At 40.4% G+C, this 17,316-nt stretch overlaps 1 protein-coding gene across 4 annotated transcripts in view; it reads right to left on the bottom strand.

Annotated features, from left to right (window-relative positions):
* The window catches only part of Sac1 (phosphatidylinositol-3-phosphatase SAC1), a 677,000-nt gene that overhangs the window by 652,819 nt on the left and 6,865 nt on the right, over positions 1–17,316 (bottom strand). For 3 of the 4 annotated variants that reach the window (XR_016547569.1, XM_090383679.1, XM_090383678.1), the window contains exon 1: positions 10,351–10,529. The exons of the other annotated variant lie outside the window; for it this stretch is intronic. Coding sequence is in view for 2 of the 3 variants with exons in the window: in XM_090383679.1 (XP_090239805.1) it covers positions 10,351–10,472 (122 nt within the window). In the remaining variant the exon portion in view is untranslated. Of the gene's footprint in view, positions 1–10,350; positions 10,530–17,316 lie in introns of those variants that run through there. 4 annotated transcript variants of the gene reach the window in all.

Below are 17,316 nucleotides of genomic sequence, written 5' to 3'. Positions count from 1 at the left end.
AAATAATGAAACCACTTGGTAAAGATTCCTGCGTCCAACTGTTACTCTGTGCATGATAATGTATAGGAAGGTTACTTACGCTTTTAAAGCACCTTGGTTTAGCAAATTTGCCGACGACACACACAGCTTTACCTTATGATTTCCTGATGCATTTGCACAAACGAGCACAGTTACACGCTCTTTATTTTGCTTAAACCCATGAGCTACCTTCTCGTTACCACCAGACAAAGTAGAATTAGGCAGACTCTTCCACATTAGTCCTGTCTCATCTGCATTATAAATCTGTTCTGGGGTCAAGTCATTTTTTCCCACTATTTCACTAAACAACCTCACAAAATGAAGCTGCAGCCTGAAAATCAGCCGATTTCTGCTCCCCTGACAAGCCCAGCTTACGGATGCACAAACCTTGAATCGAGTAAGCCAGCCACTTGAAAATGAACACTTACCTTCAATTTTCATTTTCTCATGAAATTCTTTTGCTTTTTCTTGCAACATGGGTCCAGAAAGCAACCACCCTCGGATCTTTTCAGCAAAAACCACTCATACTGGGCCTGGTCAAGAACTTCCATTCTCGGTGTATGAAGAGTATAACGCTTCTCTACACTCTTGTCACTCTCTGACTTGGCATAAAACTCCTTTTCTGAGACTGAGCCGCATTAATGTCATAGATCGTTCAGAGCCAACATTAAATTCTTCCATGAGCATTGCACAACTTTCACCTTTCTCAAGCCTCTTGCATATTGACATCTTCTGCTTAGGGTAAGCACTACACGTTTACGCTTATTTGCTACCTGTTTCGGCATACCAGGGGTTGAAAGAGAACACAGAATTTGAATAACAATAAATCAAATGGAATATTTACACAGTAAATTGTCGGGAGTGAGAGAGAGAGACAAACATCTGATGAGGTATGCGTACTCAAAGCACAAAGCGACACGCCAAGTTTGAATCATTTTACCTAGAAATTATTACGTATCATTTTAATTTTTCAACTACCTACTACATTATTTCCAAAATTTTTTGCAAGTTGCTTGAATTTCGATTAACAGAGATTCTACTGTATATATATATATATATATATATATTTTTTTTTATGAAAATCCCACACACGAGTGGAATTAGAACCTATAGTACTAAGTACTGTGCTTGGGTTGGAGGTTCAGAAGATGAAAGAAGATATTTGTTGACATTGGACTTGAACTTCTGTAGACTGTAATTTTCGGGAAATACGCATGAAGGAAGGTTGTTCCAGAAAACAGCAGTTGAATGAATAAACGAGGAAGATGAAAAGCTGACTCTGTGAGTTTGAAGTTGGACAATAAATGGATGTTGGCTGGTGGCGGAACGTGTTCAGACTGTTTTGAGAGAGAGAGAGAGAGAGAGAGAGAGAGAGAGAGAGAGAGAGAGAGAGAGAGAGAGTGGGCATTATAGAAGTCAATTCAGAAGAATAGCGCCCATGGAAATATCTGTAGAAGAGGCATGAAGCAGAAACAATACGCCTATGAGACAGCGAGTGGAGGACGAATCATTAATTAACCTAACTGCCCTCTTCTGAACAGAATCAAGAAGCCTGAGAGAGGTCTTGGGGGCACCACCCCAGATGTGGGAACAATATTCCATGGTAGGGCAAATTTGCGATTTGTACAGAGTGAACAGCTGTTTGGAAGAAAAGTAACTCCAAGAGCGAAAAAGAAAACAAAGTTTTTTAGATGCAGAGGAAACAATATTTGTAATGTGCTTGTGTCAAGAGAAATTAGAAGTCAGGGTAATCCCCAAAAGAGATATATCATTTTGGCTAGAAATCCAAGTGTCACCAAAGATAAGTATAGGAGCAGTAGAATCCTTTTTGTGAGATATAAGAAAGACTGAGTTTTAGAAGGATTGAAATCAACTAAGTTGTCTTTGCCCCACTCGAGAATTACCTGGTGATCAGCATTTAGGAATTTGTAGCAGATTTTCGAGAAGTTGAAGCTGATTGAGCAGGGCAAGGTTTTTCAAAATGGAAAGTGCCATGTAATGTGTTTTTTTTTTTTTTTTTATGTGAACCCCAAACACGAGAGGTATTAGAACCTATGGTACTTAATACCGTGCTTGGGTTAAAGGTGTGCTATCATCGGCAAAACTATGGATAGGATTTCCAGTCAATGGAAGAAGGTCATTAATATACAAGATTAAAAGAGTGAGAGAAAGAACTCAACCTTAGGGGACGCCAGCATTAGTGGAGAAGTTAGAAGAGAGAGCCATCTATCATCACCCTCAGTGAGCGATCAGAGAGAAAACTGGATAACCAATTACAAATACAATTGGCAAACCATAAGATGGAAGCTTGTTTAGAAGACCTTTATGGCAAACACGATCAAAAGCCTTTGAGATGTCAAGAGATGTTGATTGTTGTTGTTGTGGTTGTTATGTGGTTTTTAGGAGCATTAGCAACTAAGGCCATATTGCTCCAGGGATATGCGGTGATCATTCTCTGACCTTTCCGCATCCTCCGTATATGGTGGTCATGGGCTCGAACCCCGGTCTAATCAAGAAACGTGTGCTATGCACTGTCGCTCCTGCCCACCTGGCTACGGAGGTACCAAGAGATGTTGAATTAGTCCATAAATGGGTAACATTTATGGACTAATTCACCAGCGGAACGACAGAATATCACCAGCGGAACGACACTGACGGTATCCATACTGGCGATTGTTGATCAGACAGAAGGTTTCTAGGTAGTTTAAGACTTGGCGGTTAATTGATTTCTACATTACTTTAGAAAGAGTAGAAGTAATTGCAATGGGACGATAATTGGATGAGAGGGATTTGTCAGCCTTTTTAGGAAATGGCTGGAAATGAGCAAATTTCCAAGCAGAAGAAAAAACACCTTTGGAATAAGAAAGTGAAAAAAGGCAGCAAAGAACAGGAGTAAGTTCAGGAACACAGGTTTTGAGAACAAGTGAAGCAATACCATCGGGACCTGGAGCTTTCTTAGCATCAAGATTCATCAAAATCCTTCTGACATCCTTTTGACGGAAGACCACAGGAGGCAATTGAATGAAGCGTGTTGGGAATGGTGGGAGATGTTTACCAAGATAATTAATACATGAGTTGGAAGAAAAATGGGATGCTAGCAGGTCAGCTTTATCCTTGGCTGAAGTGACAACAGAACCATCTAGTTTGGACAGAGGTGGGAGCAGAGATGGGCAAAAGTTGCAGCCAAGAGACCAGAATGCTTGGCTACCATTAGGGTAAGAAGCAAGTTTTCTACTTTTAGCCTGTTCAAAATCTAGTTTGGACTGATTAATAACTGCTTTACAATTGTTGTGAGCTTTGGTGTAGGCAGAAAATGAAACTGAAGAAATAGAAACAAGCCAATTACAATATGTAACATCCTTCTCTTGAACAGCCTTAGCAGATTTATTGGAAAACCAGGGTTTAGATAAAGGACGAGATTTTAAAGTGGAGTGTGGGATAAAGGATTCCATTCCTGCAAGAATAATTTCACTGACACGATCTGAGAAAATGTTAACATCAGAAGTTTTGAAACAGTAATCCGACCAAGGAAAAGAAGAAAATAAATCTCGCAGGTCATCCCATTTTGCATTCTTGTAATGCCAAACAATGTGAGGTTGGGAATAGCCATGAGATAAAGGCTCCATTGGAGAAGAGACAGTCACCAAGTTGTGATCTGAGGTGCTTAAAGGACCTCTCACTTCGACTGTTTACTTAGAAGGGTTGTTTGTGAGAAAAAGATGAAGCGTGTTGGCTGTATGGTTAGGATTGTCCGGTATTCTTGTAGGTAAATGAACAATCTGTGCAAGGTCATTAGTAATTGCAAAAGCCTCAGCATCTCGACCAGCTGGGTCGGTGTGACTAGAAAACGGGGGCCAGATGGAGTTGTGAACATTAAAAAATCACCAAGGAATATTACCTCACTGTTAGGAAAGTTGGACTGGAGAAAGTCAAGTTTCAAAGAGAGGAAGTTAAAGAGCTCGAAATGATTAATGGAGTTGGGAGAATGGTAGAGACAACAGATGAATTTGACACAATGAGGTAGAGAGATTTTGAGCCAGAGAAGATCGAAAAGAGGAGATTCCAAATTAACAAGTCTCTGACAGGGAATATCGGAACGGACATATGTACAAGTACTACCTTTGAGGCAAAAGGAATCATACAGTGAATAATTTGGGCAACTGAGATGAGCAGTAGTTGAATCAACCGATAACTGAGATTCTGTCAGAAAAAGTACATGGGGTTTGGCAGAATGCATGTGGAAATGGACATCATTGAGAATAGAATTGAGACCATGTATATTTTTGTGAAATGAATTAGGAAGTGTTTGGGAGGTTTAGAACTTTTCGCAGATAAGCTTACTCTATTAGTTTGTAACACAATGTCTCTCTTACAACCCATGGATCAAGGTGTGATTGTTACATTCAAGGCGTATTATATGGGGTGAACTTTTTCCCAAGCAACTGAAGATTAAACAGGAGTGGGATCATCATCTTTACAAATATTTTGGAAAAATTATAATCAGGAATGCGATCGGAAATATATTTGCATCTTGGCTAGAAATCACTGCGAAAATGATTTCACTGGTTTTGAATCGCAAGTTCAGACAACTGTCAAAGACATTGTGAAGATCGGGAAAGACTTCAGGTTCGAAACTTTGGACACTGCCAATGTACATGATTGCATTAACACTTGCAAATAATTTAGATGATGCAACTCTCATTGAAATTGATGAGCATACTGCATATGAAGAGGAGGAAAACAATTCTGAAGTGGATAACACTGAAGTGGCATCAAAAGAATTTTCAACAGAAGAATTGAAGAAATTTTTTGGGGAGTTGACATGGCCTGCGAAGCGATTATGAATGGAGGTCCGAATGTTGAACATACCATCAAGATACGGAAAATTTTACAAGATGGGATTCGATGCTACAAAGACCTGTATGCCGAGAAAAAGAAGAGATGATTTCACCAGACTTTATTATCGAAATACCTAAATAAACAATAAAGCTTTTTTCTCATCTCTCATGATGTTACCTTTTCATTAATAAAATTTTTGAAATATTCTTTTATTTCAAATCCTTTTAATTGGCTACCAAGTTCAATTTATTTATAGACTGTTTCTCTAGTATGCATTCAATTAAAACCCCTTATAATTATACCTCAATTACATAACAGGGAACAGTTTCAGTACCAATTATCAGTGCTATGCGGGGTATATTTTTTTTCTACTGTCAAAGTCTGCTGACGAGGCTACTAGACACGGTCGTGTTCCAAGCCGCTAAGTGGATTTTTCTTATTTATTGATTTGAAATTATTGTTTTTCTAAAACTTTTGATTTAAATTTAGTAGTATAACATTATTTTGTGATTTTCTGATTAACTTGGTGTATTTATTCTTTACTTGGCCTTGTAATTGCATAAAAGTATCGGTAAAGGTTTCCACGTGTTTCAACTCCGCTAGCGTTCGTAATTTTCCCGCCATTGTGATACGATAGTTGTATGCCGTACTAGATAGCATTAGTTGAACTTCGTTAGCAGTTAAATTGTACGTTTAAATAAATACATATAACGACTTAGATTACAAACGTAATATAATTAATTATATTTAACATAATTAATAACATAACATAATTAATTATAATTAATTAATAAATTAATAGAATCATGACTCAGACCAGAGCAGCAAAGCAAAAGGCTCAAGCTAATGGAAGCGCTGTGGCTCAGAGCAGAACTGAGGGGGGCAGTTGTCCTCTGACTCACAGCCTTATAAAATGCACTGTTTGCTTGATGTTTGCAGAGCAATCGGGTACGGGACATGATACTGCCAAGGGGGATGTCTTTGTGTGTGCGCGATGCAAGGAGTGTATCGATATCAGGCAACAACTCGGCGTTCTTGTGGGCCTATATGAGAGCTTAAAGGACAGGGTGGATGCCCTCGAAGAAACTAAATTGAGGGGCCCATCAAGCTCTCAGCTGCCCACATCGACGCCAGAGCTTGCACTTGGGCATCGCGTGACACAGAGACAACCCCCAATGCAGAATGCGCTGGTCCCGAAGGAACTAGTAGTTGTTGGTGACTCTATTGTCAGGGAAACGGGGAACATGCTTTGTAAAAAAGATAGGTGGAACAGGACCAGGGTATGTCTGCCAGGGGCAAAGGTTGATGACGTTGTAGAGCGAATATCATCTTTTAAGGGCACAAAAGGTGATATAGTTGTACACGTTGGCACTAATAATATTAAGAGTAGGAGACCGGCAGAATTACTTAACAAGTACAAGTCACTGTTGAACAAAAGCCGAGAATTAGGGTTGAATTTGAAAGTGTCTGCAATTCTGCTCAGACACGATAGGAGGGAGTATATGATGAGAGCCTTGTCGATCAATTCGGCCCTGGAAAGATTGTGCAAGGCTCAAGGGGTAGAATTTTTTTCAGCCTGGACTGTACTTGTTAACAGGAGAGATTGCTTCTACAGGGATGGGATACACTTAAATAGAAAGGGTGCAAGAATATTTGCTGATGCTATCGAGGCAGTGTTAGGTGGGTCGGAAAACTGCTAGCTTGGGAGGGAGACAAAGACCAATAGATTGACAGTAGCCACTGGCAGAGGTGAAAGAGATTCTTGCACTGCTTCTATTAGAATGAGCAGAAGCCTGAAAAACAAGATGCATGGTATTTCAGAGACTGCTGGGAGCCATTGCGGTACAAATAAACACATGGGTTGTGTTAGGGTAGCTAAGAATAGAAACAGGTGCAGGTATACTTGCGTGTACACCAATGCTAGGAGTTTAGTAAATAAATTTGATGAATTTGAGGTATTGCTCAAAACATCAAAGGCAGATATTGTTGGGATATCAGAGACGTGGTGTCACACAGATATAAGGGATGCAGAACTGCAATTTGGGGAGTACAACGTCTACAGAAAGGATAGACAGGATAGGAAGGGGGGAGGGGTTATGCTATTAGTTAAGAAACACATAAAAACCAAGGAAGTGAAGCCAGTCGACATCGCTGGACAGTGCAGTGTTGAGTCAGTTTGGTGTGACATAAGCATTGGGAGATCAAAATTGAGAGTAGGAGTGTGCTATAGGCCTAATGACTCTGATGAGTATAATAAGGAACTGTACAGGGAAATAGAGTGGGCCAGTAAATCAGAGAGTCTTATAATGGGAGATTTTAATTTCCCAGATATTGACTGGAATTTGGGGGCTGGTTACTCACACACTAGCAGGGCTTTTGTGGATTTATTGGATGATTGTTTTCTACATCAGCATGTTCAGGAGGCAACTAGAGGGAGTAATACTCTTGATTTGATTATCAGCAGTGATTCTTCATGCATTAAGGATCTGCAGATAAATGAACCACTAGGTGGCAGTGATCACAGTGTGCTGAAGTGGGATTTACTGAAAGAGGTAACTACCATTAGGGGTAAAGGGAAGGGTTATTGCTTCTGTAAAGGCAACTACGATGGACTGAGCCAGTATTTAAATTCTATACAGTGGGACCAACTGATGATGTTACCAACAGCAAATTCAAAATGGGAAGCATTCAAAGAACATATCTTGGAAGCTACTAGGCTTTACATACCAACTAAGAAATATTGTTCAAGGTTTAGGCCAAAATGGATGTCAGACGAACTAATGAGGCATATGGCAGAGAAGAAAAATGCATGGGATACTTACAAATTAACACATGACACAGAAGCCTATGATAGATACAAGTTGACATGCAACCAAGTTACAAAGGAGGTTAGGCAGGCGAAGGCAGATTACGAGAAATCCTTGGCAAGGGATGCAAAGAAAAACAGCAAAGAGTTCTTTACTTATGTAAACTCTAGAAGGAAGGGGATGAATCAGATTGGTCCACTTGATATTGATGGGTCAACTGTTGATGATCCTGCTCAGGTAGCTAACAAACTAAATGAATATTTTGCATCGACATTCACACATGAGGAGTTATTCAGCAAGGGGAATGCCAGAGGTGTATTCAACTCTAGCAGTAAGCTACAGAATCTTGAAATAACTGGGAGTAAAGTGGAGGAGAAACTGTTGAAGATAAACACAAGAAAGGCACCCGGGGTGGATGGGATCTATCCAGTTATATTAAAGGAGGCAGCAAAGGAAGTAAGCAAACCCTTAGCCATAATTATGAGAGCTTCCTTGGACTCAGGGGAGGTACCCATAGACTGGAAATGTGCAAATGTGACCCCAATTCACAAAGGAGGATCAAAGGCTGACACAAGTAACTATAGACCTGTGAGCTTAACTTCTGTTCCAGGAAAATTAATGGAGGCACTGGTTAAAGAAGCACTGCAGGATCATTTAGACAAGACTTCAGTTATAGCTCAGACACAGCATGGTTTTGTTAACGGGAAGTCTTGCCTGACCAACTTGATTGGATACTATGATGCAGTCACAAAAGAACTGGATGCAGGGAATAACTTTGATATTATATACTTGGATCTTAGAAAGGCTTTTGATACTGTTGCACATGGAAGACTGCTACACAAATTGGAGCAGTGTGACATTGGAGGCAAATTGCTGCTATGGATAAAGGGGTGGTTGAGTGGGAGAAGACAGAGAGTGGTAATCAATGGACACTGCTCATCGTGGACTAATGTTATTAGTGGAGTCCCTCAGGGCTCAGTGTTGGGTCCATTATTGTTTTCTGTATTTATAAATGATATTGATGATGGTATATCAAGCTTAATGTCCAAGTTTGCAGATGATACAAAGGTTGGCAGGGTTGTCAAGGACACTACTGACACTACACTGCTGCAACAGGATCTGGAAAGGTTGAGCAGATGGGCTGAGAGGTGGCAAATGAAGTTTAACATTGACAAATGTAAAGTACTACACATGGGAAACAGCAACCCCAGGGCAACGTATCAACTCTGTGGTACTACACTGACAGTGGTAGAGAATGAAAGGGACTTGGGGGTGATTGTGCAGGCAGATATGAAGTTCTCTGACAGTGCAGACGGGCTGCAAGAGTAGCTCATGGAGTATTGTCAATGATATACAGGAATTTTTCCAGCAGGGATAAGGAGGTGATTATTCCATTGTATAAGGCAATGGTCAGGCCACACCTAGAGTACTGTATACAGGTCTGGAGGCCTCATTTCAAGAAGGATGTAGAGCTGCTGGAACGAGTACAGAGAAGGGCAACAAGATTAGTGAATGGAACAAAGGGGTGCTCTTACGAGGAAAGGCTTAAGTTTTGCAAATTACAGTGTCTGGAGACTAGGCACCAGCGAGGTGATCTGATAGAGGTGTATAAAGCCTTGAATGGTTTAAGCATGCTCAATGCTGATGGGATTCTTCCTCTAGCTCAGAAAAATCACCTGAGAGGGCATAAATTCAAATTGAGGAAAGACAGATGTAGGATAGACGTGCGGAAATTTGCCTTTAGCCAGCGGGTGGTTGGTTGGTGGAACAGACTGCCATCCCTTGTGGTGGAGGTTGATAGCCTAAATAAGTTTAAGGCTCAGCTGGACACGTATTTTGAACGAACAGAGGGGTGAAGTGGAAGTGGGTTTTTTTTTTTTTTTTTTTTTTTTTTGGCTGATGCTGCATAAGCTTGCTTTCTTGCATCAAATGCCTCTACTAATGCTAATGCATGTATATATATATACACACTGGTTTTCAAAGAAAGTGCACCATCTAGGAATTTCACATTTCTAACCATTTTTCGTGATGGTATATTACATTAATGATTAGCATCACAAACAGAAATATAAACAAAAGATATTAATAGTTAAGGCAAAGCTAAATAATATTTGACAGCTGTTCTCAAAATATTCGAAAATGATTATTTGCAACCTTTATACAACAGATTTGGTAAACATGATAATTATAGCTGAAATGTTATAAAAAGCCCTCAATTTGCTTCAGTTTATCATTTTAAATAGAAAACAAAATGAAAAGTTCACCAGGTGCAAACTTATATTTAGTTGAACCGCCTCTGGCCCTGATGACAGCAGCACACCGTTGAGGCAGATTTCTGAGATCAAACAGGAGTGGGATCATCATCTTTACAAATATTTTGGAAAAATTATAATCAGGAATGCGATCGGAAATATATTTGCATTTTGGCTAGAAATCACTGGCCAAACATGAATTATGGCTTCCTGAAGTTCACAAAGGGTCTTTGGTTTCTTTCTGGAAACTGCAGATTCCACACGATGCCAACAGTTCTCTATAGGATTCAGGTCCAGGATGTTTCCTGACCACCTAAGAGTTGTAATGAACCATTCTTCCAACCATTTTTTCACCTGTAACAAATGTAAAAACATTACTCTCAAACTTATAATGCAGAAATAAAGGTAAAGTAACTACAGAAGTGCCTACTTACACTTTTTGCCCGATGACGAGGAGCAGAGTCGTCATGAAAGATGCAGTTACTTGGCAGGTTGAAATGGTCTCTAATCGTTGGCAGCAATTTGCCTTCCAATGTAGCCAGGTATCCATTGGCATTTACGGAACATTTTGTAAACTGCAGGTGATCTCCACGATATGAAAAGCATCCCCATATCATATAGCTGGTAGGGAATTTCACCGTAGACACCATACAGTCTGATGGTATTCTTCACCACATCCACGGCGAATCGTTTGTCTACGATCAGAGCCATGAAGGTTGAATTTCTTCTCATCCGAGAAAATAACTGACTTCCAACTGCCCGCGGATCCATTTAACATGGTTACAACTGGACAAGGGGGAAATGCTACTGCCCGAGTTTGGGCTGCAATAGCCATTACTGATTGTAAGCTTACAGTGACAAAAATAACTGGCCTATGTTCCACCCATGCTGCCTGTGCATGTGTTGAGGGTCCCACAGGACAGCTTCATCTGATAAGCCTCTATTCACAATGTAGTCAGGACTTCCAATCTGCAGATCCATATGCCAATTACTTGGATCATGCTATTAATAAACTAAGGGGCTCTGACCTCCTCATTGCAGTTGATGCGAATGCAAACTCAACCATGTGGAATAGTGCACGTACATGCCCAAGGTGAATTGTTTGAAGAAGTGATACTGGCACACAATATGTAAATTCTAAACAGACCAGCCATCTACCCACTTGTGTTACCCCCATGGGTCACTCCTTCATAGATTTCACCAACTAGGCCACTAGTTCCCTAAGCAGAAAAGTAACAGAATGGAGAGTTAATATGCAGTGGACCACAAGTGAACACAATGCAATCATAACCAGAATCCAAAGAACCACACTGGGCCATAGACACGACATAAAAAGCTTGTTGAAGTACAAAATTGCAAAAGCAGACTGGGACACATTTAAATCCCAGATTCAATATATAATAAGTGAACGTGATCCAGAATGTCTTAGAAGGCACACCACCAGGCTGAAGAGGTACAAAACATAATCATACAAGCATCTGAAATCTCTATCCCAAGGAAGAAAAGAAGATAAAACCATGTTCCCTGGTGGACTAACAATCTCACCACTATGAGAATGCAAACAAAGGCAGCGAGAAGAGATTATCAGAGGGAAAGAAGAGATCACTCTGGGAGTCAAAATAATGTAGCAATCCTTCTGGAGCGGTACAGAGATATGAGGTGGCTGTATCATCAAGAAATACACAAACAAAAGAGACATACCTGGGAAACCCTAGAACAAACAAGTGGCAACACAGACCCTTGGGGTCTTGTGCACAGGCTGGTAACCACAAAATGCCATCCTGGGAAAATCCTCTCCTCTATCCAAGATGGACAAAATGAAGAAACTACCTCTTGGATGGAGTCCGTGAATAGGATCCTAGATGCCATTGTCCACCAAGATGATACAAGCCAGGAGACAACAACAATGCAAACAACCATGAGAATTAACCATCTGACTCACAGAGGTACAACTGAAGAAGATCCTTTTACCAGAAAAGAGATTGAAGAGGCCATAATGTCAAGCAAGGCTGGAAAATTCCCTGGCATTGATGGAGTTGAAGTAGAAATCCTCAAACAAGCTTGGAAAGCAATTCCCTCTATTCTTGAAAATCTCTATAACACATGTCTACAGGAGGGAACCTTCCCTCAGACCTGGAAGAAAACACTACTCAAAATCCTGATCAAAAGCCATACCAAGCCTGCACTGGATCCAAACTCTTATTGACCCATTGCCCTGCTGCCAATTTTAGGCAAAATTCTTGAAAAACTGATGGCACAAAGAGTACTGGCCTATTACCATCACAAACATCTTGCATCCCCTCACCAGTATGGGTTCACTAAAGGGCACTCTGCTAAAGATGTGATGACAGCTCTAGTCTCCACAGCAACAAACACCACCAAGAAGTACTTGCTTGCCCTCCTTGTTGATTTCAAAGGGACCTTTGACACCTTATGGTAGCAGAGTGCCCTGGAGAGACTCGGGGAGGCTGAAGTCTCAAACCCGCTTCATCTGCTGTTTAATAGCTACTTATCCAACTGAACACTTCCTGTCAGATCTAACCAACTGGAAGTTCATAGGCCTGTTACCAGAGGCTGCCCACAGGGGTCCATTCTGGGGCCCTCGTGTTGGACAATGGTATTTGATACATGGCTGAGAAAGGAATACCCAACCACTTTCCTGGTATATGCAGATGACCTTACCATGTTGGTAGAGGGAAACTCCAGAGCCAAAATAGAACTACAGATCAATACAATCAAGACAGACCTCCAAGACTGGACAACTCGTGAGGAAATCAGGCGGCAACTCAGCGTTGTTATTGGCCTATTTGAGAGCTTGAAGAACAGAGTGGATGCCCTCGAAGGATCTAAATTCAGTGACCCATTAAGCTCTCAGCTGCCCACATCAATGCCAGAGCTTGCACTTGATCATCACGCAACACAGCGGCAAACCCAAAGACAGAATGCGCTGGTCCCACAGGAACTAGTAGTTGTTGGTGAATCTATTGTCAGGAAAACGGGAAACATGGTATGTAAAAAGGATAGGTGGAACAGGACGGGTATGTCTGCCACGGGCAAAGGTTGATGACGTTGTAGAGTGGATATCATCTTTTAAGGGCACAAAAGGTGATATTATTGAACATGTTGGCACAAATGGTATTAAGAGTAGGAGACCGGTGGAATTACTTAACAAGTACAGGTCATTGCAGAAAAAAAGCCGTCAATTAGAGTTGAATTTGAAAGTGTCTGAAATTCTGCCCAGACACGATAGGAGGGAGTATATGATGAGAGCCTTGTCGATCAATTCAGCCCTGGAAAGATTGTGCCGGGCTCAAGGGGTAGAATTTTTTTCAGCCTAGTCTGTACTTGTTAACAGGAGAGACTGCTTCTACAGGGATGGGATACACTTAAATAGAAAGGGTGCAAGAATATTTTCTGATGCTATTGAGGCAGTGTTAGGTGGGTCGGAAAACTGCTAGCTTGGAGGATACAAGGACTAATAGATTAACAGTAGCCACTGGCAGAGGTGAAAGTGATTCTTGCACTTCTTCTATTCGAATGAGCAGCAGCCTGGAAAACAAGATGCAGGGACTCTTTCAGACACTGCTGGGAGTCATTGCGGTACAACTAAACACATGGCTTGCTAGGGTAACTAATAATAGGAACAAGTGCATGTATACTTGCGTGTACACCAATGCTAGGAGTTTCGTAAATAAATTTGAGGAATTTGAGGTATTGCTCAAAACATCAAAGGCAGATATTGTTGGGATATCAGAGACATGGTGTCACACAGATATAAGGAATGCAGAACTGGAATTTGGGGAGTACAATGTGTATAGAAAGGATAGACAGGATAGGAAGAGAGGAGGGAGTATGCTATTAGTTAATAAACACATAAAATCCAAGGAAGTGAAGCCGGTCGACATCACTGGACAGTGCAGTGTCGAGTCAGTTTGGTGTGACATAAGCATTGGGAGATCAAAATTAAGAGTAGGAATGTGCTATAGGTCTAATGACTCTGTTGAATATAATAAGAAACCGTAAAGGGAAATAGGGTGGGCCAGTTTATCGGAGTCTTATAATGGGGGATTTTAATTTCCCAGATATTGACCGGAATTTGTGGGTTGGTCACTCGCACACTAGCAAGGCTTTTGTGGATTTATTGGATGATTGTTTTCTAGATCAGCATATTAGGGAGGCAACTAGAAGGAGTAATACTCTTGATCTGATTATCAGTAGTGATTCTTCATGCATTAAGAATCTGCAGATAAAGAAACCAGTAGGTGGCAGTGATCACAGTATGCTGAGGTGGGATTTAAACTATCAGGGGTAAAGGGAAGGGCTTTTGCTTTCGAAAGGCGACAAATTCACAAAGGGGGATAAAAGGGTGCCACGAGTAATTACAGCCCAGTTAGTTTAACTTCTGTTCTGGGGAAAATAATGGAGGCACTGGTTAAAGAAGCACTTGTTATTTGGTTTTCAGGAGCATTAGCAACTAAGGCCATATTGCTCCAGGAATATACGGTGGTCATTCCCTCAGCTTTCCGCATCCTCCGTGTTTGGTGGTGACTGGCTCGAACCCCAGTCTAAATAAGAAGCGTGTACTACGCCCTGTTGCTCCTTCCCACATGGCTACGGAGGCGCCTAAAGAAGCACTGCAGGATCATCTAGACAAGACTTCAGTTATAGCTCTGACACAGTATGGATTGTTAAGGGGAAAGTCTTGCCTGACCAATATGATTCGATACTATGATGTGGTCACAAAAGAACCGGATGCAGGGAATAACTTTGATATTATATATTTGGATCTTAGAAAGGCTTTTGATACTGTTGCACATGAAAGACTGCTGAAAAAATTGTGGCATGGGAGGCAAATTGCTGCTATGGATAAAGGGATGGTTGAGGGGAGAAGACAGAGTGGTAATCAATGGACACTGCTCATCGTGGACTAATGTTATTAGCGGAGTCCCTCAGGGTTCAGTTTTGGGTCCATTGTTGTTTTCTGTATTTATAAATGATATTGATGATGGTATATCAAGCTTAATGACCAAATTTGCAGACAATACAGAGGTTGGCAGGGTTGTTAAGGACACTACTGACAGTATGCTGCTGCAGCAGGATCTAAAAAAGTTGAACAGATGGGCTGAGAGGTGGAAAATGAAGTTTAATATTGACAAATGTAAAGTACTACATATGGGAAACAGTAACCCCCAGAGTAACGTATCAACTCTGTGGTACTACACTGACAGTGGTAGAGAACGAAAAGGACCTGGGAGTAATTGTGCAGGGAGATATGAAGTTTTCTGAGCAGTGCAGATGGTCTGCAAGTGTAGCGCATGGTGTCATCAGTGATATACAGGAATTTTACTAGCAGGGATAAGGAGGTGATTATCCCCTTGTATAACCCTTTGGTCAGGCCACACCTTGAGTACTGTATACAGGTCTGGAGGCCTCATTTCAAGAAATATGTAGAGCTGCTGGAACGAGTACAGAGAGGGGCAACAAGATTAGTGAATGGAACAAAGAGTTGCTCTTACGAAGAAAGGCTTAAGTTGCAAATTACAGTGTCTGGAGACTAGGCACTGGCGAGGTGATCTGATAGAGGCGTATAAAGCCTTGAATGGTTTGTGCATGCTCAATGCTGATGGGATTCTGCCTCTTGCTCAGAATAATCACCTGAGAGGGCATAAATTGAAATTGAGAAAAGACAGATGTAGGATAGATGTGCGGAAATTTGCCTTTAGCCAGCGGGTAGTTGGTTCGTGGAACAGACTTCCATCCCTTGTTGTGGAAGTGGATAGCCTAAATAAATGTAGGGCTCAGCTGGACAGGTATTTCGAACGAACGGAGGGGTGAAGTGGAAGTTGTTTTTTTTTTTTTTTTTTTTCTCTTTTTTGGCTGATGCTGCATAAGCTTGCTTTCTTGCATCATATGCCTCTACTAATGCTAATGCTATTCCACCTATCTTTTTGTACAATATATTTCCCATTTCCCTGACAATAGAGTCACCGACAACAACTGGCTCCTGTCGGACCAGTGCAATTCTGCCTTGGGGAGTGCCACTGTGTTGCCTCATGATCAAGGGCAAGCTCAGATATTGATGGCAGCTGAGAGATTGATGGGCCCCCCAATTTAAATTCTTCGAGGGCATCCACCCTGTTCTTCAAGCTCTCATAACAATGCTGAGTTGGTGCCTAACATCCTCACATTCTTTACATTGAGCACACAAAGATATCCCCCTGGTAAAATTGATAAATTTTATTATTAAGTTTATTAATAATGCTTAAAATTTTAGAAAACTGTTGATAACATAAAACAGAACACATAAAATGAATAATCTCTCTACCAAATTTTAGTTTTTGTGGAAGTATTCATTTCCCAAAACTTCACAATTACTCTTTGTACTTTGAAATTAACGTATTTCAATGAGAAAAATTTTAAAATAAAAAAAAAAGTTAAATTTTTTTAATTTCTGCTCATATAAGTAAGGAATATTATATACATGAAATAGTAATATTAAATTATCCATGTGACATTCATTTTATGAATATCTTGAATGACTCAAATATTCAAATGCTGTACCTATAACAGTTTAACCTTTCCATGTGTTACAGTGATTTTTTTTTTTTTTTTTTACATGTAGAGCCTTTACATACAAACAACTGCAAGAAATATTACTTGCAAAGTGAAGCCTACTAAATTCATTTGCATGAATAAAACCATTGTCGAACTATGTAAACAACTCTCCCCTTTCTTAGAATTGGAAAATGTTTTTTTTTTTTTTCCCCCTTTTGAAGCATGAATTCTACCACAGTGTTGAGGTCACCTAGCCTTTTCTTGGCAATGTAAGATAGTATGATGACATTTTCCTAGATTGAAAATACACTGGAGTTAACTGATTTACCATTTGTGGTCACAAATTCCACTGAAATTTTGTTATTTTTCCTGTAAGTATCCACAGAGGCAAGATCATTATCTGTGAGTTCTTTGAGGGTGGAAAACTTACTATTGTGATAAAAAACATTGGTTCACTCCACTCTACAACAAATTGTATGTGGCCAGCCACAACAGAATTGTCACAAGTGTTACTGCATGTTTGAGTGGTTCACAGTTAAAGAATACATTGCTGCTACAGATGGTTATTGTTCATTTGTCAAGATGATTAACTGTAAACTCCTCTGGTCATGCCAGAATATGAACAGAACATTTTTTTATTTTTTATTGTTAAAGTTAAAAATAAGTTGACATTTCTTAACCAGGTGCTATAGTAAGAAATGTTAATTTAAGTTAACCTTCTCCTCTTTCAAAAGTTAATATTCCCATGCTGGTTTTTCAAATCACCAGATTTCGGAAGGGGGGGGGGAGTCTATCTATGGCTAAATATGGCTGATGATTTTTTTGTCATGTTGAAATGCAAACCT

This window comes from Mastigoproctus giganteus, chromosome 10 (genome assembly GCF_048544385.1).
Source record: "Mastigoproctus giganteus isolate SK-2022 chromosome 10, ASM4854438v1, whole genome shotgun sequence".
Lineage (NCBI taxonomy): Eukaryota > Metazoa > Arthropoda > Arachnida > Uropygi > Thelyphonidae > Mastigoproctus > Mastigoproctus giganteus.
This window is presented reverse-complemented; position numbering and strand designations above follow the sequence as displayed.